The sequence below is a fragment of the Rhopalosiphum maidis genome, chromosome 1, assembly GCF_003676215.2.
Source record: "Rhopalosiphum maidis isolate BTI-1 chromosome 1, ASM367621v3, whole genome shotgun sequence".
Lineage (NCBI taxonomy): Eukaryota > Metazoa > Arthropoda > Insecta > Hemiptera > Aphididae > Rhopalosiphum > Rhopalosiphum maidis.
In genome coordinates this window covers 47,061,306-47,085,504 of record NC_040877.1, presented here as the reverse complement: position 1 = coordinate 47,085,504, position 24,199 = coordinate 47,061,306, and the positions used below count along the sequence as shown (strand labels likewise).

Sequence of the window (24,199 nt, the reverse complement as noted above, 5' to 3'; positions counted from 1 at the left end):
AAAAAAAAAAAAAATGAAAACCCGATGCTAAGTTCATATATGTACAACGACGCACGGACGGCGATAGATATCGTTTCCAACTTTTATATGTTGATACGTATACACAGTGGTCGTACACGCGCAATAAATTATTATTTATTTTTTATATTCATCATAGCTGGGGGATTACCACTGTGAAAAACCGACAAACGGCAATAACCGTTCACCCTTTTGAAGAATACGTAATACAATTCGACGATCGACAACTGTGCCGGACTCGACGAGGTAAATTGGTTGTTTTTTTTTTTTTCTTTATATATATACTACTTAAATCATAAATTATTTAAAGTTTTTCATTTTGTTCTCGTGACCGGCGTTTTTTTTTTTTTTTTGGCCTCAGCTTTTCCACGCTTTAATACCTACTTGCCTCCGACATTGGATTACAGTTCGTTTTTAGTACACCCAGTTTGGCGGATTATATTGTGTCATTTTTAATCATCTGACCGCGGTACTATCTATTCCGTGAAATGAATGGCGATCAGAAGAAATCAACTTTTGGCACAGCACTGTTGAATTTGCACAGCGGTTTCACGGATTCGCTGCCCGGGAGAGAAAAACACATAGAATGTTTAAAATCATTCCTGAAAAAACATCTTGAAGATAACCGGTCGGTTTCTATGTACATATCTGGACCGCCAGGTACCGGTAAAACCGTGTCTCTTCATTCATTGTTTAACAGTGATTTGGTTACTGACAACTTCACCATAGTGTATGTGAACTGTAGTATGATAAAATCTGCCAATCGTGTATATGCTAAAATTGCTGAAATGTTAAAAATCGGATCAGGTACACAAAGAGAATGCATATCGACCATTGAACAGTACTTGAAAGCTAAACACAAATCTATTCTCATGGTACTTGATGAAATTGATCAACTATCATCTAAAAATCAATCAATATTGTATCAAATATTTGAGTGGCCAAGCATTCCACACTCAAATATGGTTGTTATAGGTATTGCAAACTCTTTAGATCTTACTGATCGATTATTGCCTATGTTAAAAACTAAAGTTTCTTTACAACCAGAATTATTGAATTTTCCACCATATACAAAAATAGAGTTAGCTAATATCATATCTCATAGATTAGAAAGTGCAGGAGTTGCAGAATTATTTCCTGTCAATGCAATTCAGCTTTTATCTGCAAAAATTGCTTCTTTTCGAGGTGATATACGTTATGCATTGGATGTTACAAGAAGAGTTATCGAGTTAGCAGATGATAAAATTGACAAAAAAATTGAATTAAATGATGTGATAGCTGTATTGAATAATGTTTATTCCACTTCTGGTGCGCTTGATAATAATGATGAAAACTCTGAAAAATTACCGTTACAGCAAGAATTAGTGGTATGCGCATTATTATTATTATTGTCTTCTACTAAAAAAAATCAAGTAATTACTATAGGAAGAGTATTCAATGTTTTTACAACTATTTGTAAAAAACGCAACATTCAAGTAAGGGATTTGAGCGAATTCATAACTATGTGTTCATTATTAGAAACAAGAGGTGTAATCAAGATCTTTGGACAAAATATAAATAGATTATCTAAAGTATTGTTACTTTGGGATAAAAATGAAATTGATGATGTACTACATGACAAACAGCTTTTGGTCGACGTCTTAAATGATAAATCACTATTAATACAATAATATTCTATCTAAATCAAAGTGTATGATTTATTTCCTTTTTACTACCTTTAAACATTTGTAGCAACTATTTAAACTGTTTTTACGTTTATAATGAAGCATTACCTATAGAAAATGCATTATTTTTATTTAATTTTAATTAATGTGTTTAGGAAATTTTATTTTGTACTATGATTGTTTACTTAAATATCTTAGAATAATTGTAACTATATTTTTAAAATAAAATCTTGTTTATTTTTTATTTACTTTTATTTTGTTTTCTTACCTTTGTTTATGGTAATAAAAAAAAATAGCTACATTTTTTCAAATATAAATACATAAGTAAAATAAATATGTGTATCAGAACCTATTTAACAACATATCACAAGTGTGATCATGAAATAATCTAAATAAATTTGGCCTGGCTCAGTAATATTTCAATAGGCCTCCTAAATTGATGTTTATATTTTGAAAAAAATGAATGATTTAGTTTAACTTGCTGTCTGTTATATACCCTAGATCTGAACCTAAAATATATACTTCAGCAACTAAATCTATAAAAACTTTTAATAATAATACTATATCTCAGAATATGTTACTGTTAATTATTATTAGTATTTTATTAGTATTAGTTTTATATAAAACTGAAATTATATTGACTTTTATTATTTTTGTTTAGCACAATGACACTGTACAAGCGGTATGTGTCTCCAGTTAGCCCAGCAGTTTATCCACATCTCACCTTGTTATTGCTCAGCATTGGGGTGTTTTTCACAGCATGGTTTTTTGTCTATGAAGTAACTGGTACAAAGTATACTAGAAATTTGAAAAAAGAACTGACCATATCTTTTGTAGCTGCCTTATTTACTGGCTTTGGCCTTCTGTTCTTATTACTTTGGGTTGGAATATATGTATAATGAATTATTATTATTATTATTATTATTATTATTATTTTTGCAACACATCATTTAAAGACACTATTTTGAGTTATTATATGCAATAAAACAATATTTATACATAAAATATATACTGTTGAGTATGTAAAATATGGATAAATGTATCTTGTTATTTAACATTTATATGTAAATATTGTATAATATAATTAAAATCTCTATTTATATCTGTCATCAATTGAAACTACTTTCATTATAAATTATTTTTGTTTTCATTTTTAAAAATATAATAAATGTGTTCATAACGTTATATTTACCTACTATTTTTGTTTAATTGTAAATTTGTAAGTTTTAATTAATTATACAGTTATTTCTTTAAAGAAATAATTGATAATATGTATATCTATTGTCACGGCTATGGCTGGCAATGAGATGACCATGTCAGAATAAAAATTTGTTTCAAATAAAAATATAATATTGATTTTTAAATCATATATTATAATTTCAGTAATTAATAAAATTATTTAAGCAAAAAAAAAAAAAAATCAATGAATAACAATACATTTTGGGTTTCTAATTTCTACATACTAGGTAATACATGAGTGTATATACAAGAATCTCAACTGACTCTAGTTCCAATAGTTTGAAATCACAATAGACTCCATGCACCCACTATCTAAGAGTTTATATGGGAAATTTTAATAACATTTGGTAAATAATTAAAATGTTAAATATATTTAAATACCAATTTAAAGTATTAAATTAGTCGGTGTCAATACCAACAATAGTTGTTACATACTACATAGTATGTATTATATTTTAGAGCTACAAATTCTCTATTTACTGGTATAATTTATTTCATTTTTTATTTATATAAAACTGATGACAAGTAGTAGTGTTTAAAATTAAGAATTAGAATTTTCAATATAATAAAACAAAATATATATATGTATGTTTATTTAACTTCTATACATTACACATAATTAAGTTACATTAAAGCATAATAATCTAAAACAATAAAGATGCTTTAATAATAATTTATAAATGGCCAATTTAATTTAATTAACTGAACTAAAAATAACAGATTAATTATTAGTAAAGTAGTATCATTCCTTAGATGCTTAAATAATATGTAATAGTTAATAAAATAATTTAGCTAAAATATCTCTAAAATAAATTTTAAACATTTAATACAACTTATAATTTCTTTGGTCATATTCACAAATGCATAAGTCCATTTTTCTATTTTTTAATAAAATAAAAGGTATTATAATTATATTATATTTTTTTTTCTGTAATAGTTATATTATAATAATTATAATATAACTATTTTTTAGTTAAGACATCAATATGTTAAAAAATTGTTTATAAAAAGAACTATTGTATTAAAACATGGGCATAATAATAGAATACGCTTAAATAAATTTTAAAATTAAATATATTTTGTGGATTTGACCTATATACAATTAATAATAATAATTAATTACTTAATATAGATTTAAATTTTAACTTCAATAAAATTACAATTGTAGTTTTAATTTTGTTTTATATATAAAGTGCTTTTTTTTTCTTATAACAAAATATCATAATAATATATAAAAATTTAAAAATAAAGTAAAATAGAATTTAAAATGAAATAATATTTATTTTAGAGATATAATGATTGATATATCAACTTAGTGCACAGTAATTTATAGTAATAAAATATTAAGAATTTATTATTAAAATTAAAATGATTTGGTTGATAAAATTTTTAATAAGACTAACAAAATTAAGCATATTATTGATCTCTATTGCAATAGTTAACTGACGTAAATATACACTTACAATATAAATAACATAAGAAACATGTGTTATAGTAATATTATATATACTGCAAATATTGTTTTACCTCATTTTGTTTATCCATAAAAATTAAACATTTTATTTTGTTAATTTTATCTCAATCTTGTTAGTTAATCGTCTTTAAATTAAGCAACTAAGCCAGCCTTATGCCTACATCGTTGCATCAAAGCCCGCAACATAAATTGTTTACGAGAAAGGGAACGTACTTGCTTCAAAAATACGTCAAGATCAATCACACCTCTTCTTAATGCTTCTCCCATATAATAAATTGCATCTTCAGTTGCAGCTTCTTCAGCAAATGCATTCAATATTCTAATAATTATAAAAATAATAAGTAACTTACATAATAAAAATATATAATTACTTACTGTTTATAAAGAGGTGCAGTTGTAGTTACAGCATCGTCAATATCAATATTATCTTCTTTAGATAACTTAGAAATAGCCATTTCAAGTTCTAATTCTTTATCACGCAATACTTGAATATTTTGTTCTAATTCAGACTAAAATAATACATTTTAATATATTAGTAAATCAAAATATAAACAAAACTAGAGAATTTTGATAAGATGAATTTCTCCTACCTTTTCTTTGTTGAGACTTGTCAAAATACAGTCTAATTTATTTTTTCCAAGTGATAATTCTCGTTGAGAATGTTGTAATATATCTAATTCGGCTTTATTCTGAGCCATTTGTTCATTAAAGCGCCTTCGTACTTTATCTTCAATAGCAGATAATAAAGAAGCTTTAATATGTTCTTCAGTTATTGTACCACCGTCACTCAACTATGGTAGTAACAAATATACAAATATTTATTTATTGAATGGTATAAGTAAAATAAATATAGATCAAAAAATCTTCAAATCTATATAAATTATGCTTTACAATTAATATAACATGTTAGCAAACATTCTATAAAATATACATAAGCAACAAAACTTCATTAATATAGAAAACTCTTAATAGCAGTTATGGACAATACAAAATGGTTCTTATTTTCAATTAAAAATAATAAAAGCACATACTATTAAAACTAGATAATAAAATTAATTTATCTTTTATCCTTACATACAATAAATTAATTATTAGTTTCACAATATCATATATGAGGACACAATAAATCATTTTATTTTGTATTTAATTGTGTCCTTACTTTTATTTGCATATTAATATTTATGTTGTCTAGTATTTTAATGAATATCTGATAGTCATTTAAATAATGTTATTGAAAAATTATAGGCGATAAATAATTATTATTTTGTATTTAATAAATTAATACAAATTACAGTTATTATGAGAATTTATTTTATTTATACTTTAGGTTTACTAATTTATTAATTCAAATGAAAAAAAATAAACTTACCCCTGTGGTAGAAGTATTAGGCAAATTACTATTAGTTGGTGGGTAAGGAGGATATTCTGGTCTAGTTGCTGCAGGTTGCTGTGGATATGGACAGTTTTGTGAAGAATTTTGAGTTGTATATGGTGGAGTATAAGATAGAAAATTTGATGTATTTGCTGAACCTGTTGGATAAGGCGAAGGTGTTGGAAACTGATTATTATACAAAGGATAAGGAGTATTAGAATTTCCATGGTATGTTGTAGAAGGATTAGAAGTAGCAGTCGATGATGTTGGTATTGAAGAATATGGCAACATCACGTTTGAACCAGTCCCACCATATGCTAAATGTACATATGAAAAAATGAATAATAATAATTAAAATTATATTCCTATGACGTTAGGTTTTTGTCAGTTGGTGATCAGACATCACTGGATTATCGCCCACATAAAGTCACCATCTGTTCATCTTCCGTGTAGTAAATACACGCAACTAAGTAAAAGTCAGCTATCAAGTTTCCTTCTTAATGTCAATTGAGTATAATAAACTACATAAATGGTATCTTTAGAGAGGTCATAATCTATAATTTTGTTTTTTTTTAACAAAATTATTTTCCCTAAGTTGTCAAAAATTACAAAGTTTTAAAAAATAAAAATTACATGATTAAACAAAATACTTGTCTATCCTATAGCCTAATTTCATAAAAATAATTGATAGGCACTTATTTTGCAAATTGATAAAAGTCATGTTTATAATTTAGTCATATATTCATAAAATAAATATCAAAACATTATATCTAATATAACTTTTATTTTTATAGTCAGTTTATACTTTACTAAGTCACTCATACGTAGAATAATAATGAAACTGACTAGTAATTTTGATTGAAATATAATTACAATATTCACAAATTTTCAACCAAAAATAAAAGTATACCAAATATGAATTAAACTTACGCATTTGAGTAGGATAAGCAACAGGATTTACAGGGGGTTCAGTTCTAACAACTGAATATACAGGTGGTGTTTCTGAGAAAGTTGCTGTCATTACTCCAATTAAATCAAGAAGATTGGAAGTAGTCTAAAAAGGTTAATATATATAATTTAAAATTACTAATTAGCACAAATTAAATATAATTATAATTTAATGTATTACCGGAGTCCAATTATGTAAATATGGCAAATAAATTTTACCATTATGATCAACATACATTGACATTTTAATTCGCATATCCAATGTAGGTTTCACATAACAGATTGGTGCATTATTTGGATGTGTATCCATCAGCCAGATACTAATTGGAATGTGATAAGTGGTGCCTTTAAGAATAAAATTAGATAATTAATTATTCTTATAATAAAATAACAATACAAAATTATAAACTTAAAGTAATTACCTTTAAATGTAACAGGAATAGTACCACTCAAATTAACTAGTTTCTTTTCAATTCTATTTGAAAATACTGAAAAAAAAATTATTGATTATAAAAACTTAAATACAAATACTTACAAATAACAAATATGATACAAATAACTTACAAAATGTCTCAAAATTACAAATGAGTCCATGATAATAATTTAACGTTTTTATGATTTCTTTTTTTGTATTTTCAGGAAATTTATACTGAAATAGAATCAATATGAAATATTAAACGTACAAGAAATATAAAAATTATACTATGTATTCAGTTCTAATATTTCATATTATAAATATTAAATACATTATAACCTACAATAACATATTTTTAATTTATAAATATATATATATATATTTAACAAATTTATTCAATATAGTGTATCTACATCCTTACATTCATAACTATATAATATATAGTGTATCATGGTAATATGACGATTTTTATAAAATAATTACATTTGAATGTGTCAGATCATTGTGATACATTCTGTGTATGGATATGATATTTAGTTCTAAAAAAATTTACAAAGAAGTATACCTCTAAATCTATTCTATTTTGTGGGCTAATTGTTATTTAGTTATTATATATTATAAGTTTTGAAATATCACTAAATTCCAACTCCAGGACTGGCTTTAGATATGATCGGCATGTGCAATGCCAGAGGGTGCAAAAATAAATAGGGAGTGTGAGAAATGTCTAAATTAAATTTTGATCAGAGTGAGGAACGCCAAAATAATTCATACATTGTGTGCTGAAAGATTTAAAGCCAGCCCTGTTCACTTTGAGGCATTTATGATTCAGAAGTTACTACACTTTACACTCCTTTTGAGAAAGAGTAAGTTATGAGTTGATAACAAGGTAAGTTTTTCAAATATCGTGTATTATATTAAATTATTGTAATTAAAACATTATTTTATAACTTACCATGGTTAGATATGATTTTAAAAGGCTTTCTTCGATTCGTATCATTTTAAATTAATATTTATCCTCCTAAAACATATTAAAACAACATCATTAATTAAAATATATACACCGACTAATGTCTGTAGTCTGTTAACTATAAATAACTTAACTATAAATAATTAATAAATACATGTCTACAAATCTTATTTGAAAAATAATTAAATGTCCTAAACCAATGAAAATGTTATAAATCACAAATGTACTATTAATACGATTACTAATAATCATCAAATAAATTTACGGTAATTAGTATACATTGATTTGTTGCAATATCTAGTCTAATTTATTGAGTAAAGACGAAAATAATTGTTAATGTAAAACTATATGCAATTGAATAAGTTACCTATATATAAATAATATTAAAACAATTAAATAAATAATAATTTCTTACTAGATTCTTTAGAATGTATTACAATATTGGGTTGTTGGATACTTTTAATGAACAATAAAACTTACGTCTTTATAGTTAATGGGCTACACTGAAATCAAACTATCTTTATACAACGACCAAAATCGAGTTGGTAATTTTAATTTACTTATAGGATTTATTTTAAGTAAAACTTTATAAACATAATAAACGTGTAATAATCAACAGCTAAGTATTCAACTTACGAAAATAAAATTAAAAAGATAAAAACTTACACTTTCTTTATAGACATAATATTATATAGTATTAACCATTACCATATTATTTTATTTAGTATTTAGTATTTACTATCAACACCGTGATCTGTGAATCATATGATGTATTGATGTTGCGTACAAAAGTACAAATTACAAAAGATAATAACGTGATTCAATGTTGTTGACAGATAAGAAAACAACAATAGAGATTAGTAAAAACAAAATATTCTCTATTATGTTATTATAAAAAATAGTTATACAGATTATAGAGTACTGACTACTCTGAGAGTAGGTATTTTACTATTTCAGTATTTGAAAGAAATTTAAATTATAAAACCGACGGGGAAAGCAATGAAATACATTAGATGTGCGTCTCCTCCGACCTACAAGATAAGCCAGTTGCCGGTGCAATGTATGTGATTTTCGGAAGGAACTCAAGGAGCCCATTATAATTCCATTATTGAGCTACTTTGTATCACAAATTCGGTAAAATTTCTTAATTGATGATTTTTATTAGAATCCAATAAAAATAAAATTTAAATTTATAGTTACATAATGAGTAGAGACTAAAGAGATAGACACAAAAAATGCTTGCATAGGCAGTAATCGGTCAAAATATCCAAATATACCTATCCGTTTTTCCAAAAATAAGCGCATTACACTTTAATTTATAATAAATCTAATAAAAAATAAATATATTAAATTAAAATACATAAATTACGTTATAAATAGTAATAATATCACAAAATATACTGCATATTAGCATAGGTGGAAATCCATTGAAAAAGTTGGGGGGCTACGATTTTTCTCATAAAACAAAGCCGTTAAAAATGTATTAATTGTATGCAATATGTATGTATAATGGATTTTATTTTCGTTTTCATTTAGTGAGATAGATCTCTAAAACTGGAGAGCGAATTTTGTTGTTTGGGGTCTTGTTAGATTCACATTGGCTAGGAGAAGTGCAGTGAAGATTTTCAGAACTTAATATTTTATAATTATTCACTACAAAACTTAAAAAAAAAAATTAAAACACATTTTATTGGGAGTTTTTTTATGTTTTTCAGCTTTATAGCTTTGTAGTGAGTTAACAATTGACGATAAAGTTCTAAAAATCTTCACAGCACTTTTCCTAGACTAAGTGAATCTAACAAGACACCAAATAACAAAACCCGTTCTCTTGTTTCGGTAATCTACCACTCTAAATGAAAATCTAGAAAAAATAACAATTTTTTTAACTGTGAAAAATTATTATACACGGTGATTCTTTTATCATAAAACACACATTATTTCAAAAAGTATTCATGTTTTTGAAAACATTTTTTTACATAATTTCAAGTTGTTAAAAAAACGTTTTTATTAAAAAATTATATTTTTAAATATTTTTTAAGTTATTTACTTTTTTGAATGACAACATAGAGTTTTATTTTCACATTTCAAAGCAGAATAATTTTCTGAGTATTTTAATACATAAAAATCGAATTTAGGGCGAGTAGTTTATGAGTTATAAGTATTTAAAGTTTATATGCATAGAGTGGAGTGGTATGGAGTTATCCCGCAAAATGTTAGTCCACTACTCTGCTTGTCTAAACTTTAAATACGTATAACTCATTAACTACTCGCCCTAAATTCAATTTATATGTATCAAAATATTCAGAAAATTATTTTGCTTTGGATTATGAAAATTGAAATTAAAACTCTATGTTGTCATTTAAAAAAGTAAATAATTTAAAAAATATTTAAAAACATAATTTTTTAATAAAAACGTTGTTTTTTCAACAACTTGAAATTATGTAAAAAAATATTTTCAAAAACAAGAATACTTTTTGAAATAATGAGTGTTTTATGATAAAAGAATCAGTGTATATTGTATTTCCAAATCAATATAATTTTATATATTTTGTTATATTTGACAGACGATAAAACAAATCATTATAGGACAGTGTTCCAACTTATATTTTTAATTTTCGTATAAAATATTATGTAAAATATTATACAAACAAATTTATAATATAAAAATTATTATGTGTTATATTTCTTGTTTTTTAAGAATATAATATATAAAAATGAATCTACAAAATTTTTATGTTTGTAAGAATGTTTGAGGGGGCTTAGTGGGCTTTTTTGAGGGGGAGGGGTTAAAATTGTTTTCAATTAGTTTCTGTCTTTATCTTTTATAAAGTGGTATAATTTGTATATTTTTAGATTTTAGCTTAAGTCATCTTTTTATTGGTACAAGAATTTAGAATTCTTCTATTACTTCAATGTCAACCTTGAATGATAATTGCTGCTTAATAAATATCATATAAGTGGATCAAAACGCTCTTGTGTCAGTATGCTTCTAAGTTTAGATTTCACAATGGCTAATTTAGAAAATGCACTCTTCCACTTGTCACAGAAATTGCAAATAAAACATTTAAATTGCATATTACAGGACCTTACACAATTTATTTACAGTTAAAATATTCTAAACATGTTAATTATATATTCAAAATTACATAATTAAATAAATAGTTTTATACTTACACTCTGTTGACAACTAAATAGCATTTAAAAAGTTATTTTATAAGTTTTGAAATGTTTTCTTCCTTTTCTTTTTTTTGTTTCTCACATTCATTTTTGCCTTTTAGTAAACAAATACATAATAATTATTATTACTGATAAACATTTTTTACTTTTCATCTAATAGGCAGCAGTCAAATAAGACAATAATGAGTATAAAGCTGTTGTTCTATTGATTATCGTTCTATGTTAAAAATATAACACGAATACATAATTGGTCAATATCACAGATGCGAGCCGACAGCTAGCAGTAATGAACAAACTGTTATTTATAATTAATTATTAAATATTAATAATGTAACTTATTAATAGCATAACTATGTTTTCCATAACATTTTTGAATTTTATTTAATATAATATGCCTATGCAGAATCTAGGACAAAATATCCAAATATATCCGTTTTTTCGAAAATAAGTGCATTACACTTTACTTTCTAATAAATTTAATAAAATATAAATATATTATATTATAATACATAAATTAATAAAATAATATAAAATAAAATGTAAATTAATCTTAGTTTCAAATAAAATTGTTTCGTTTTTCTGAAAATAATAAATGGATTAAACTTTATTTGCTAATAAAATTAGCTCAAATACTCAAATAATATAATAAGCATTTTGACAAGAGAAATAAAATTCTATAAATAAAAAAATGTATATTATAATAGATAAGGATCTAGGGACTGATCCGGTGTCTATATAATTTTATATCTCAATCCACCCCTGAGGCCTGAGTTGAGCTTTTAATTGTTGTTACTTGTTAATATATATATATATCAGGGGCGTATATAGAAATGTCTTATGGAGGGATGCGGCATGAAAATGCTGCAGACAAAACTAAAGTCACACAGCGTCAACTAGGTACCATTGGACCACCAACAAAAAAGAAAAGAAAGATTTATTCAAACACATTTGTGAAGAATACAATGATAGCACTAGGGACATTCCAATTTTTTAAATGCTATTGTTAATTTTCTTCGACAATAAGATATAATTTTTTATTTTTAAAAACTTATACTAAAGTTTAAGTTATTATTTGAGTATATTGTATACATATAAACAATTATTTTACATTTTATTTTATATTATTTGACTAATGTGCATTGGCGGAAATCGGGGGGGGGGCTTGAGGTTAGGTTAAATATAGAAAATATGAATAAGCTAATCAGTAATTACTATTAATGTAATGTATACTTATATTTACAATCTTGGTTAAAAATATTAATTTAAAAAAAATAAACTGACGATAACCAATTAGGCCACTTAATATTTCTAATTGCTATGCTTTATCTGCAATTGACTATTATGAATTTATTAGAATCTACAAAAAGCAGAAAAAATTTTACAACCAAAATTTAATAGTAGAAATACTTCAAAATTGCAGTTGAATTTTAACATCTTCAAAATGCCATCATATAAATAAATTAATAAATTATTTTAATATAATATTATAAATATGACCTCTACTGCACCATCCTAATTATTTATTTTATACTTATAATTATAATGTACAATTTGACATAACAGTCATAACACTAATATTTAATAACTAAGAGAAAAAATCAATTAGAATCAATTAAAAAGTGAATTAAGGTATTTAATTAACTATAAGATCAAAAAACAATAACAAATATGTAATCATTAAATCATAGTTGTTTAATGTATTAATATTAAATATCAAAAACATTTATTTTATCTTATAATTATAACCTCATAATGCACAATTAATATTATTTATAAGTTATTAAATAAATTAAAAAATAGTTTAAATTAATATTTATGGTTTACATTCATAATGGTATGTATCTAATGATCTAAGATCTCTCCAAGTTGGCGGATATGCATTAAGCAATCGATTTCCACATGCTTTACACACCGAATTGAATAATATCAAATAACTATTGAGCCAAGTCTGTAAACAAAACAAAGATAAAATTAATTTTTTTGATATTTTTATTTAAAACGAAAAAGTTTTAAAGGAAGACTACCATGAATGATCGGACTGAAAGATCTGGCAATGTTGGTGAAGAGAAATGTAACATAGCTGCATTAGCATGATCAGTAATTTTACGAAAAACATGGTATCTTGATTCTTGCCAAAGCTCTTGTTGTAAACTATTAGGGTTAATAGGTTCATTGAATCCTTTAACAATAACCCATTCAATCATAACTCCTTTAAATGATATAATGGCTTGTAAAACTCTACTTAGTCCAACCTAACATAAACATAATTTAAATTAATTTTTAACAATGAATTTATTTTATTTTTTAAAATAACAAATTTTTAAAGACAATACTTATTTCATTTAATTATCTATCTATCTGTCTTTTAGGTTGTTTTATGGATATTGATAATAATTTAGTAAATAAAACTTAATACAGAATAAATACAATTTAGTACTCATCCTTACTTCCCATTTCTTTATTTTAAAATATATATAAGGATGGTCATATAAAAAATTGTTACTCGTTTTTTACACTGGGAATTATACCAAAAAAATTATCAAACATAGAAGTGGTCTCAATAAAAATTTCAAAACACTACTTTTATTTTATAAACACTGAATATAATCAAAAAATTAAATTTTTATTATTATGCACATTGTTTTATCATTTTATTCATTAAAGTAATTAATATCTTAGTTTTGAGATTATTATTAAATTTCCCCAATCATTATAAATCATTGTTAACTATTGTTTTATAACATCAAAAATAGTGCATTTTAATAATATTAAGCTTAGTTGACTGTATCAGGAAAACGTTATATTAATAAAAAACAAAACAAAGATACTTTATATAATTTAATTTTTTGCCAATTAAAAATTACTAATGATACACAAATAAGAGTGCATGGTTTTACTCCCTTATTCAACTAGGGATTTTTTTGACTCCTACTTACTATACAGTAAATAATAAAAACAGTTTTTAGAAATTTTTATTGAAACTACAATGTTTTTTTTATTATAACTTCCATTGTAAAAAAATGAGACCATCACAAGATTCAGTACCTTCAAATACAAACATTGAAAAAAAAATAAAAATTAGTCTAGGTACTAAATTACATTTTTTCTATTATATTATCAACAATCGTAGTAAAATAGTTTATTTTTATTTTGTTTATTAAAATTTTTAAATAGAAAATAAATATTGAAATAAAATTACCAATAAGACAACATTTGATGCACAGGGTCTTGTTATTGTAATACTCATATCAGGAAACATCCGATCAATATTAGTTAAAAGTACATCAACAGCTCTAAAAATATTTATAAAAAAATTAATTAAGCTAAATATTAATTATTATAAATCATTAGAATGTAATTAGACATTTACTGTGGTGATATATTATGTAAACTAGACTGCTGTCGCTTTTTTTTATTCGTACTGGAATTGTAATATGATTTTTTTAATGAATTATGACTTAAAATTTGCACAGCATTTGAACTAAATTTATGCACCTAAAATCATATTATTTCGTTAGTTAAACACACAATAATATGTATACATTATAACTTATAAAAATTAAAGTATAATTAATTATCATTTGTAATAGATACTTTGTCAAGCCATTTGTGAGAAGATACAAGAGGAGTGTATAATGCTTGTCGATCAGATGTGCTCTCTTGTGTTAAAAATGATGTATTATACAATAACATAGCACCTGGAGGACTTGATAAGGATCCAACGACTTGCTCAAGATCCCTAAAAGTTAAAATTTACAAATAACTTAAATTTAGAATAGTTCAATTTTAAAAATGATTAAATGTACTACAAGTTAAACTAAACCTCATATGCAGTCCAAGTTTTCCAACCATTTCATTCATAGAATACATATAACGATTATCTTTTGTGTCTGTTTGTGAACCATCTTCTTTTACTCCTTCACCAATTTCAATGATAAGCTGCATTAACTCCAACCTTAATGTCCTAACAGTATTTAAGGCAACTTGCATAGGATTTAACTCCATATTATTTTTATTCGCGTGTGTATCAAAGAAATATATGTTAAAGAAAGTAATTCAAGTAAATAGTTTTTTATGGACGATAAAAAAGTTTTTAATTAGGTATAGAAAACCATAAGCGATACACTGAACAGATTATTAAAGATCAACATTTATTTAATGAATAAAGTAATGAACAATAGTTATGTCAATTTGAATTGCATTATTTTGAAACATAAACGAATTTCGAATATTATAATATTTACCGAGAATTATTTAACAACTAAAATATTGATGTAAGCCTACTAACACCATGTATCGTAAATTATATAAACAAATTTAAAACATTTTTGAATTTATAATTTATAAATTAATGTTTTTTATTTATAAAAAATATTGTAGGATACTATGATTTAAATCACAAATCAGTAGCACTACAGCAGTACACAGAATACTGATAAAGTGATAAGAACCTGAGACATTTTTAAAGTTCCCAAATCGAAAATGTACTACCAACCATTGTTACCGAAATTATCATATTAATAATTCTATAGTAATTATGTAATATACCTACTAACTAAAATATATAAAACAACATAATATTAACATTTTTTTTTTTTTTTTTAGAACCCAAAAGTTTAGTAAATGAAAAATACTATAGGTAGTGAATGTTTTTGACGGTCGTCTTACTTGGAGACTAAACTTATTTGCTAAACGTAAAGCGTACAAACTGCAGGCTGCATCGCCTACAACCACTCATATTAGTCCGGTCTAGGATCTCAACTCCGCTTTAGACTACCTTTAAAAACAACGCACGATCTGCGGTCTTCGCTGCTCTCTTAAGACTAATGTGGCTCTACGGTATCCAACTATGGGGCTCAGCTAAGCTGTCCAATACTCGGCAATATAAGCATTTCGGTTAAAATACTTACGGTATTGCAGGCGTCATAGTATATTATTACCGATAAGGCGATAACTCCTTACACAAAGACCTTTGCATTCCAACATAAACAAATTCGCTTCTTTCTCTTACCTATAAATTACTCATAAGACATTTAATACATACACTAATCAATAGCCTCGATTCCATACAAGTTCTTAACAACCTATCTATACGTCTGAAACTGGTGTAGAGATGTACTTTTTATAACAATTAAAATCACACCCGGAGTAATGTCAATGGGCATTTTCCCCTTTCGTGTCCTACTGTTAGACTTGTATCATTATTATGGCAAGGGACTTATAGGAGTTTCCATGTTTTCCAATATTTATTCAGAACATAGCTGATATGGAAATTCGTTTCATAATACATTAATACTAGGAATCTATCTGATTCATTATTACCTCATTTGCTTATTCTATAAACTTTATTGTTACTTTAATTAATGTTTAAATAGCAAACTTATTATATATTATACTTATTTGATATTTACTTAGATCAGCGGTTCTCAAACTGTGGTACGCAAAAGACTACATGGTGGTACGCGGAAGGCCGCATGGTGGTAGGACGGAAAATTAAAAACAATTAATATTAGATTCTTAGCGTAGCGATGATTTTACGTCATGTGTTTTTTTTAATACTCAGATAATAAAGGTTTAATAAATCATTGATATTTATCGCATATGTACGTATATAAATTCTGATTATTTTATAATATATCTAATTATTTTATATCAGTACTAAATATTTTCTCTTCGGCCGTTTAGTTTGTTGGTGTTAGTCAACGTAACCAGTCGAGTTTGTCTCTTTAAATATTTACGTTCTTACATTATACATATGTTCGTACATTATTTTATATCAGTACTAAAAAAGTAAAAACATGGATAAGTGACTAATAGAGCAACAGACAATAAATCTACGTCTGAAAACTGTTCAGTAAGTTCTGCTTCAAAGTTGGAAAGCGCAAGTCAAGATGTGAATAATCCTATGAAAATAAGAAAATGTTTAAGGAAATATGATCCTGAGTACATTAATATTGGATTCACGGTCATAGACGTAAGCAATGAGCCTCGGCCTCAATGTGTTATCTGTTTTGAAATTCTTTCTAACCAAAGTATGAAACCGTCCTTATTAAAACGTCACCTTTCTACAAAACATTCGACGTTAGAAAACAAACCAAATGACTATTTCGTTCGAAAATTGTCAGAGATGAAAAGCACAAAGAAAATTATATCATCTTTTAGCGGTAGTACTGAAAAAGTAGTGGAAGCATCTTTCTTAGTGAGCTTAAGAATAGCGAAGTGTGGAAAACCTCATACCATCGGCGAAAAACTGATTTTACCGGCAGCAAAAGATATGGTAACTTGTATGTTAGGTGTTCCGTCAGCTAAAAAACTTGATATGATATCACTGTCAAATGATACAGTTCGCCGCAGGATTGAAAGTATGGGCATTAAACGTTAAAGAAAAATTAATTGATCAAGTAAAAAATAGTGATTTTTTTTCCATACAACTTGATGAAAGTACAGATGTATCAAACTATGCTTAACTTATGGTTTACGTGCGGTATGTATTTCAAACTGTAATTAAAGAGGATTTTTTATTTTGTGAAGCACTATCAACACGAACTACCACTGACGAAATATTTAAAAAGTTGAACCATTTTTTTGTTGAAAATGGATTAAACTGAAAAAAGTGTGTTGGCTTCTGTTCTGACGGTGCTCGAGCTATGACAGGTAAACATGGAGGTGTTGCGACTAAAATAAAATTGGTTACAGAAAATTGTACTTTCATACATTGCAACATCCACAGGGAAGCTTTAGTAGTAAAACGTATGCCAGAACCATTTAAACTAGTACTCCAGGAAGCCATAAAGGTAGTCAATTTTATTAAATCTCGGGCTCTACAGTCTCGTTTATTTACAAAACTGTGTTCCGAAATGGGAAGTGATCACATTCAATTGCTTTTACATACGGAAGCGAGATGGCTCTCTCGAGGAAGAATGCTTAGCAGATTATTTGAACTACATTCTGAGGTTCAGTTATTCCTAGGAGAGACTAATTTTGAACTCAAAGATAAATTGACAGATAACCTGTGGATAACAACATTGGCATACTTATCAGACATTTTCAATCGTCTCAATGTATTAAATTTAAGTTTACAAGGTAAATCAATAAACAGATTTTTAATGAATGACAAAATTAAGTAATAAGTAATAATGTTTCGAATGAAAACCTACAGTCTTTTCCTAATTTGGAACAATTTGTGACAGAACATGAACTTCAAGTGGAAGCTGATCTTATAAAAAACAAAACATCATTGTAAAATGCTAAAAACAACGTTTGAAGAATATTTTAAAGAAGATTATTCTGAATTTTTTTGGATAAGAAACCCATTCATTTTGGATTTGGATGATATTCCTAAGACACTAACAAACAATGAAAAAGAGTCTTTGATAGAATTGTCATGTGATGAAAGTTTGAAAATGGAATTTACTAAATTAGAATTAGGTGAGTTTTGGATAAAGATAAAAAACGAATATCCGTTGCTGTCTAAAAAAGCATTGTTATTTGTATTACCATTCACAACAACTTATCTTTGCGAAACTGGATTTTCCTCAATGATCGAAGTAAAAAACAAGTTTCGAAACAAACTGAATCTCGAACCAAATTTACGCTTAAAATTAAGTAACACTGAACCAGATATTTCATCGCTAATATCAAATCTACAAATCCATGGGTCTCATTGAAAATTTGTTATTTAATTCATGTCTTAATTTTTAAACACTAATAAATTTAATTATGTAAAGTTTTTATTGTTCTATTTTTAATCATCAGTGGTACGCGACTGATTGATAATATACTTAAGTGGTACGCGAAAAAAAAGTTTGAGAACCGCTGACTTAGATAATTTTCATCTTAGATTTTTTTTTTAATAATTTATACCTTAAATCTAAAACTTATTAATTTTTCTTTAGTTGTATGAATAACAGCAATTTAAGAGAATAATTTTGGTGGCCGGTAGGGCCAAACACACTTCTAAACAAATTTAGCATAGAATTTAGTTTTACTTAATATTACAAATGTGAGTGTTCGTGATTCGTGAATTAAGGTGGGCATGGTTCCCTAAGCCCCCTACCCCCAAAAATATGACGTTTTTATTTTACAGGGGTAGGGTGTGCCAAATTCTGTTGATCTCATAGGTAAAAAAAAGTTCATTACGCCATTGGTTACACGTCCTACTATCAGACATCTGAATACAAAATAAGTTTTTAAATTATAATGTATTAGAAGTACTCAGCACTTATAATAATAAAGCAATCACCAGTTAAGTATTTTTTTTATTAAGCATATAAATCAAATTCACTCAATTATTAAGATTTTTTCTCTTTAGATTTTCTATTTAACAATCTTAATAGAACTTTAAAAACTAAACAGTAAAGTAGTACAAAAAATGTTGTTACAGATAAGAAAATTACGATGAATACATCGATTAAGTAATATTGGAACCATGGCATACCAACAGCGGCAGACCGAAGATGCGGTGCCCCTTTGTGTCGAATAACATACTCTGTCCAATACACTGCAGTTTCCAAAGGAGACATAGGCCTGTCACGGAAAGCTTCTGATAATTCTTTAGCCTTTAGTCTGTATCTATATTTAACAAATGAGTAAAGATCATAAATTCATAAATATATAACATTCGTAGTGCATGTCAATTCTCTTATTATCGTCCCACATTATATGGCTATATGAGTACCTACTATATAATTCATAACAATCATAACAATTGATGTATTACTGGTATAAATTATGATCCGCAATATTAAACGTTAATACATAATAACAATACACTTACTTAGGATTTGTGAGCATCGATGTAATTTTAATAAAAATTTCATCTTCATTCAAATCATTGTAATTCATCATCTCTACACTTCCTTTATTTATAAGAGTTTTGATGTTTGTTATTTGATCACCAAACATAGGCATTGATAAAATTGGAACGCCTTCATATACAGCTTCGGTAGTTCCCAATAGGCCACCATGAGATATAAATAGCTTAACATTAGGATGGGCTAAACATAAATAAAAACAAAATTATAACTTACATATTATAATTAATAATAATAAACTGATATCTATAAATGGTCAACATTTTAAATGCAATACAAATATCGGAAAAATTAAATTTAAAATTGTTGCAGTACTATAACTTTTTTTTTTTATAACTACAAACTGAATGAATCGTTTGAAAACATTTATAAAATGTAAATACCTAACATAAAATATATCAAATGATGCGCATATACCTACCTAAAATATCTCTTTGAGGCATCCATTTGCGAATCATCACGTTGGACGGTTTTCCTGGTAGTTCTCCTTCCCATTTCCACAGAATTCGTTGTGGAATTTTATTGAAAACATTCAAGAACATTTGTCTTTTTTCGGCAGAAAAAGTTTCACCTCGTAATAAACTGCCCATGCAGAAATAAATAACTCCATTCTCAGCTTCGTCAATATATTTCTGAATGTCCTATATGTAAAAATAATTGAATTAATAAGTAAAAACTAGGATTTAATAGTTACAGAGACTGAGGGACTAGAGTCCTAGAAAACCAAAGTTAAAAATAACTTGAAGGCTAACTGAGGCTAAAAAGTAAAACCTTATAGTGGGTGGAGGTGTTAAATTAGACCCTCTCCTAGTAACGCCGATGACCGAGTACAAACTTGAGTTGTATAAATTACAACTAAATATAGTAAGTATTTAATTAGGTTATCCAGACGTCCCGGTTTTTTAAAAGTTTCTCCTGTCTATCCAGGGGGGCTAGGGACCATGGCCTCCCAAGACATCTTACTCTTCACTTTGTTAAATATTTTCATTGATTTGATATTGTATAATTTGTATAATATTAATGTAAAAAAATATTGCCCCCCCCCCCCAGGCAAAGAACTAAAGCCACCCATGACGTCAACCCAAAAATCTTTATCGGGATTCCAATATATCCCGGATAAATGCGTTAATATGAATTTGTATTACAATATGTTAAAATTTATATAATTTTGATGGTAACTTGTAAAATCAAATTCCAAACACAATTAACAATAAATTTAAAAATATTATATACCTATCCTAAAATTACATAATTTATATTGTAAATTAAAATATCCATCTAAATTATACATTTGTTTTATTCAAAATATTTTTTCTTTGTGAAGCATATTTTATTTGTTCCGGTTTTTCTTTTTAATAAATTTGGTCACCCTATATTTAATTAGTAATTAATAATAACTATAGATGCGCGCTAACTTATGTCACCAATGACGGTCAAATGATTTTCTCATGGTGGTGAGGAATGTGGTGTAAAAAATAAAAACAAAATTTAATAGATTAACATTACAATACAATATACATAAATGTAATTGTTATTATATATTATTTTTACTATTAAAACAAAAAGTCATGGGGAATTATCCTCCCCTCATTTGACCGTCACTGTATGTAACAAATATGGCCACTATTTTTTGATCACACAACCCTTCAAAACTCAACCAGAAAATTAAAATCTTTTTTAGTGTACTAAAAAACGAAAATTATTTAAAATAAGTATACCTAATACATATCTATTAAACTTAGAACGGAATCACGGTAGATCATAGTTAGTAAATACTTGCACTAAACATCATAAACACCACAAACCACAGCAACTGATTAATCCGACATTATAAATAACGCGTTAATGCGTTCGTGATCATACTTTCAAATTTCAACAGTTAGGTGTAAAAGATTGTAAAGAATAGTATATTTTTTATAATTAGACACTTACTGCAGGTAAAGGTTTGATTGGCATTATATGTATCCCACCGATTTCTACAACAGCTGGCACTAACGGTTTAGATGTAAACATTGTGAAATGAGTATTAACCATAATCAAACTAGCGTTCAAAATCATTTGGTCTAATGAAACGTCTATGTCAAGATTTCGTTTGATGGTTGCTTCGTCTCTAGCCCTACACAATAGTTTAAAACCAAATAATTGTATTGCTTGAGAAATTATGTTTATAACTCTTTCATAAAAGTTCATTTTTATAGATAGGCTGGTCAATGTTATAGGTATATTGGCTAACGAATATGGCTGTCCGACCGCATGCTGATTCCAGGGCAATAAGTTGCAACTACTTAGAAGTATAAAAGGTATATTGAACTTAAATGCAAAAGCCATAAATAATTCGTTATTAAAATGTTCTGTAATGAGTAAATCAAATTTAGAAGGATTGTTCAATAATGTCATAACACTGTCTACCGTAAACATAGCTTCATGTACTTTTCCGCGTTTATTAAACATCCAAATAATATTTATAGATTGCATTATTTCATTCATTGATTTGTTTTCGAAACTGCTGATATTTTCTTTGTTATTGCGAAGAGGAATTGATCCTCTGATTGATAAATTATTTATATTCGGATGTTCTATTGGATAGTTACTGATAAAAGTGATGTTGTGTTTTCGGTTTGCAAGTTCTTGGATGTATGGCAAGTAAACCAAATGATGACTAAAACCTTCATGAGGGAATACAGCCAAGATGTTTGCAGTGTCCGCCGGAGAAATCACTGTTACAGTTATAATTACACTAATTACAGTTACAATTAAAACAACCATTGTACTTAGTTAAATATTATTTAGCTTATTATAATAGTATTACTAAGATATAATGTATATGAACATTGAACACTTATATTATAATTATTATTATTCAAAAATAAGAAATTTAAATATTTAATAAATTAAAATAATAAAATGTCAAAGTAACTTATAATATTTTGTTTCTATTATAATATTATTTTTATGAAGGTATTTTAATCAATAAATCAATAATATTAAATAAAATATTTTGTAAGTTAGATAAAATAACTAGAGTATTTTGTTTTGTAAGTTTTATCATATACTGACTACTGAGTCGAATAAGAATAAAAAACAACATGACTTTATTATGGCATATAGCCAACTAATGCAATACTTAGTATTATATTATTTAATGTGAATATAAACAAGGAGATTGGCCCAATCCCCAGCCACACCTGTAAACACTTTAAATGATAAAATTGGTTTCTATGTTGCATAATATATCATTTATGTCTATTAGATATTCATATTACATTATAGCAGTCACATAATGTTTTAAAATGGAGAGGGCCAAACCAAAATATTAAGAAAAAATCGGTAATCGGTCCGTTTTAAAAAAAGTTTGACAAAAAGTCCGGATTCAGTTTTTATAATCGGACAAAAAGTCCGAGCACATTTTTAGTGTCGGACAATAAGTTCTGAAATACAAAATATTCTATGTAATTGATATTTATTTTAAAAATTTAAAAATGCTAAGACATTATGTCATTATATATTTTTTTCTATTTACTTATTATTTTCATTCATAATTATATAATTTATCATTAATTTTAATAGGTACGTAGATACATAAGTGGCGTATTTAGGATTTTGTCATGGGGAGGGTTCAGAAAATTCTCATAATACAGATCCCCCCCCCCATTATTCTTAATTAAATAAATTTACTATATTTTTATATTTTTATATAGACATTTAGTTTATTACAATAAATTAACATAAATCCGTATAATTTTATACTAGTGACTAGTGATGACTAATGGGTCAAATTGTTCGAATCTCGAACCGAACCGAACCGTGTACACTTGTTGTTCGGTTTAGTTCGAAATTCGAAATTAAAAATATTTGTCGAACTAGACTTGACTTATTGGCCACCATATTTTAAATACCAAATATTTGTACAATTCTTCGAAAGTTATTTAAAAAAAATAAAAATTGATAATGATTATTTAGAAATACCAATTTGTAGGTAGGTACAATGTACTAATGTACATAATAAAAAGTATTGAGTTCGAGTTCGAGTTCGAATGCTTCTTAAAAGATTCTAGGTTTAGTTTGGTTTTGTTCGGTAGCAAATGAAGGTTCGAGTTCGAAAAAATAATTTC

General features: G+C 26.3%; 6 protein-coding genes across 8 annotated transcripts; 3 read left to right on the top strand and 3 right to left on the bottom strand.

The window, feature by feature from the left end:
- Positions 1-17: 17 nt before the first annotated feature.
- LOC113555892 (transmembrane protein 258) lies at positions 18-2,867 on the top strand. 2 transcript variants are annotated; one of them, XM_026960501.1, is made up of 2 exons: positions 18-264; positions 380-1,865. In XM_026960501.1, the coding sequence occupies exon 2, from the start codon at positions 507-509 to the stop codon at positions 1,686-1,688; it is 1,182 nt and encodes a 393-aa protein (XP_026816302.1). In that variant the 5' UTR covers positions 18-264; positions 380-506; the 3' UTR covers positions 1,689-1,865. The 2 variants fall into 2 exon arrangements, with proteins under 2 accessions (XP_026816302.1, XP_026816311.1); XM_026960510.1 differs by lacking the exon at positions 380-1,865 and adding an exon at positions 2,344-2,867 and having other exon boundaries at positions 91-264.
- A 1,384-nt stretch (positions 2,868-4,251) lies between these two features.
- LOC113561059 (tumor susceptibility gene 101 protein) lies at positions 4,252-7,355 on the bottom strand. Its single transcript, XM_026967262.1, has 8 exons — positions 7,280-7,355; positions 7,138-7,203; positions 6,897-7,060; positions 6,698-6,821; positions 5,765-6,084; positions 4,986-5,186; positions 4,771-4,904; positions 4,252-4,714 (listed from the first exon to the last, which is right to left on the bottom strand). Exons 3-8 carry the CDS (start codon positions 7,023-7,025, stop codon positions 4,528-4,530), a joined length of 1,095 nt encoding a protein of 364 aa, XP_026823063.1. The 5' UTR covers positions 7,026-7,060; positions 7,138-7,203; positions 7,280-7,355; the 3' UTR covers positions 4,252-4,527.
- A 5,588-nt stretch (positions 7,356-12,943) lies between these two features.
- On the bottom strand, positions 12,944-15,588 carry LOC113550685 (mediator of RNA polymerase II transcription subunit 27). The gene is made up of 6 exons (XM_026952683.1): positions 15,098-15,588; positions 14,869-15,013; positions 14,645-14,769; positions 14,474-14,567; positions 13,299-13,526; positions 12,944-13,222 (listed from the first exon to the last, which is right to left on the bottom strand). Exons 1-6 carry the CDS (start codon positions 15,277-15,279, stop codon positions 13,088-13,090), a joined length of 909 nt encoding a protein of 302 aa, XP_026808484.1. The 5' UTR covers positions 15,280-15,588; the 3' UTR covers positions 12,944-13,087.
- A 1,591-nt stretch (positions 15,589-17,179) lies between these two features.
- Positions 17,180-17,656, top strand: LOC113561357 (zinc finger BED domain-containing protein 5-like). The gene has a single exon (XM_026967719.1). The coding sequence runs from the start codon at positions 17,180-17,182 to the stop codon at positions 17,654-17,656; it is 477 nt and encodes a 158-aa protein (XP_026823520.1).
- Positions 17,657-17,895: 239 nt separating this feature from the next.
- LOC113550686 (protein FAM200A-like) lies at positions 17,896-18,580 on the top strand. The gene is made up of 2 exons (XM_026952684.1): positions 17,896-18,357; positions 18,465-18,580. Exons 1-2 carry the CDS (start codon positions 17,922-17,924, stop codon positions 18,515-18,517), a joined length of 489 nt encoding a protein of 162 aa, XP_026808485.1. The 5' UTR covers positions 17,896-17,921; the 3' UTR covers positions 18,518-18,580.
- A 934-nt stretch (positions 18,581-19,514) lies between these two features.
- Positions 19,515-22,958, bottom strand: LOC113550684 (UDP-glucuronosyltransferase-like). 2 transcript variants are annotated; one of them, XM_026952682.1, is made up of 4 exons: positions 22,497-22,958; positions 20,509-20,728; positions 20,051-20,270; positions 19,515-19,845 (listed from the first exon to the last, which is right to left on the bottom strand). In XM_026952682.1, exons 1-4 carry the CDS (start codon positions 22,851-22,853, stop codon positions 19,566-19,568), a joined length of 1,077 nt encoding a protein of 358 aa, XP_026808483.1. In that variant the 5' UTR covers positions 22,854-22,958; the 3' UTR covers positions 19,515-19,565. The 2 variants fall into 2 exon arrangements, with proteins under 2 accessions (XP_026808483.1, XP_026808482.1); XM_026952681.1 differs by having other exon boundaries at positions 22,020-22,957.
- Between the last annotated feature and the right edge of the window lie 1,241 nt (positions 22,959-24,199).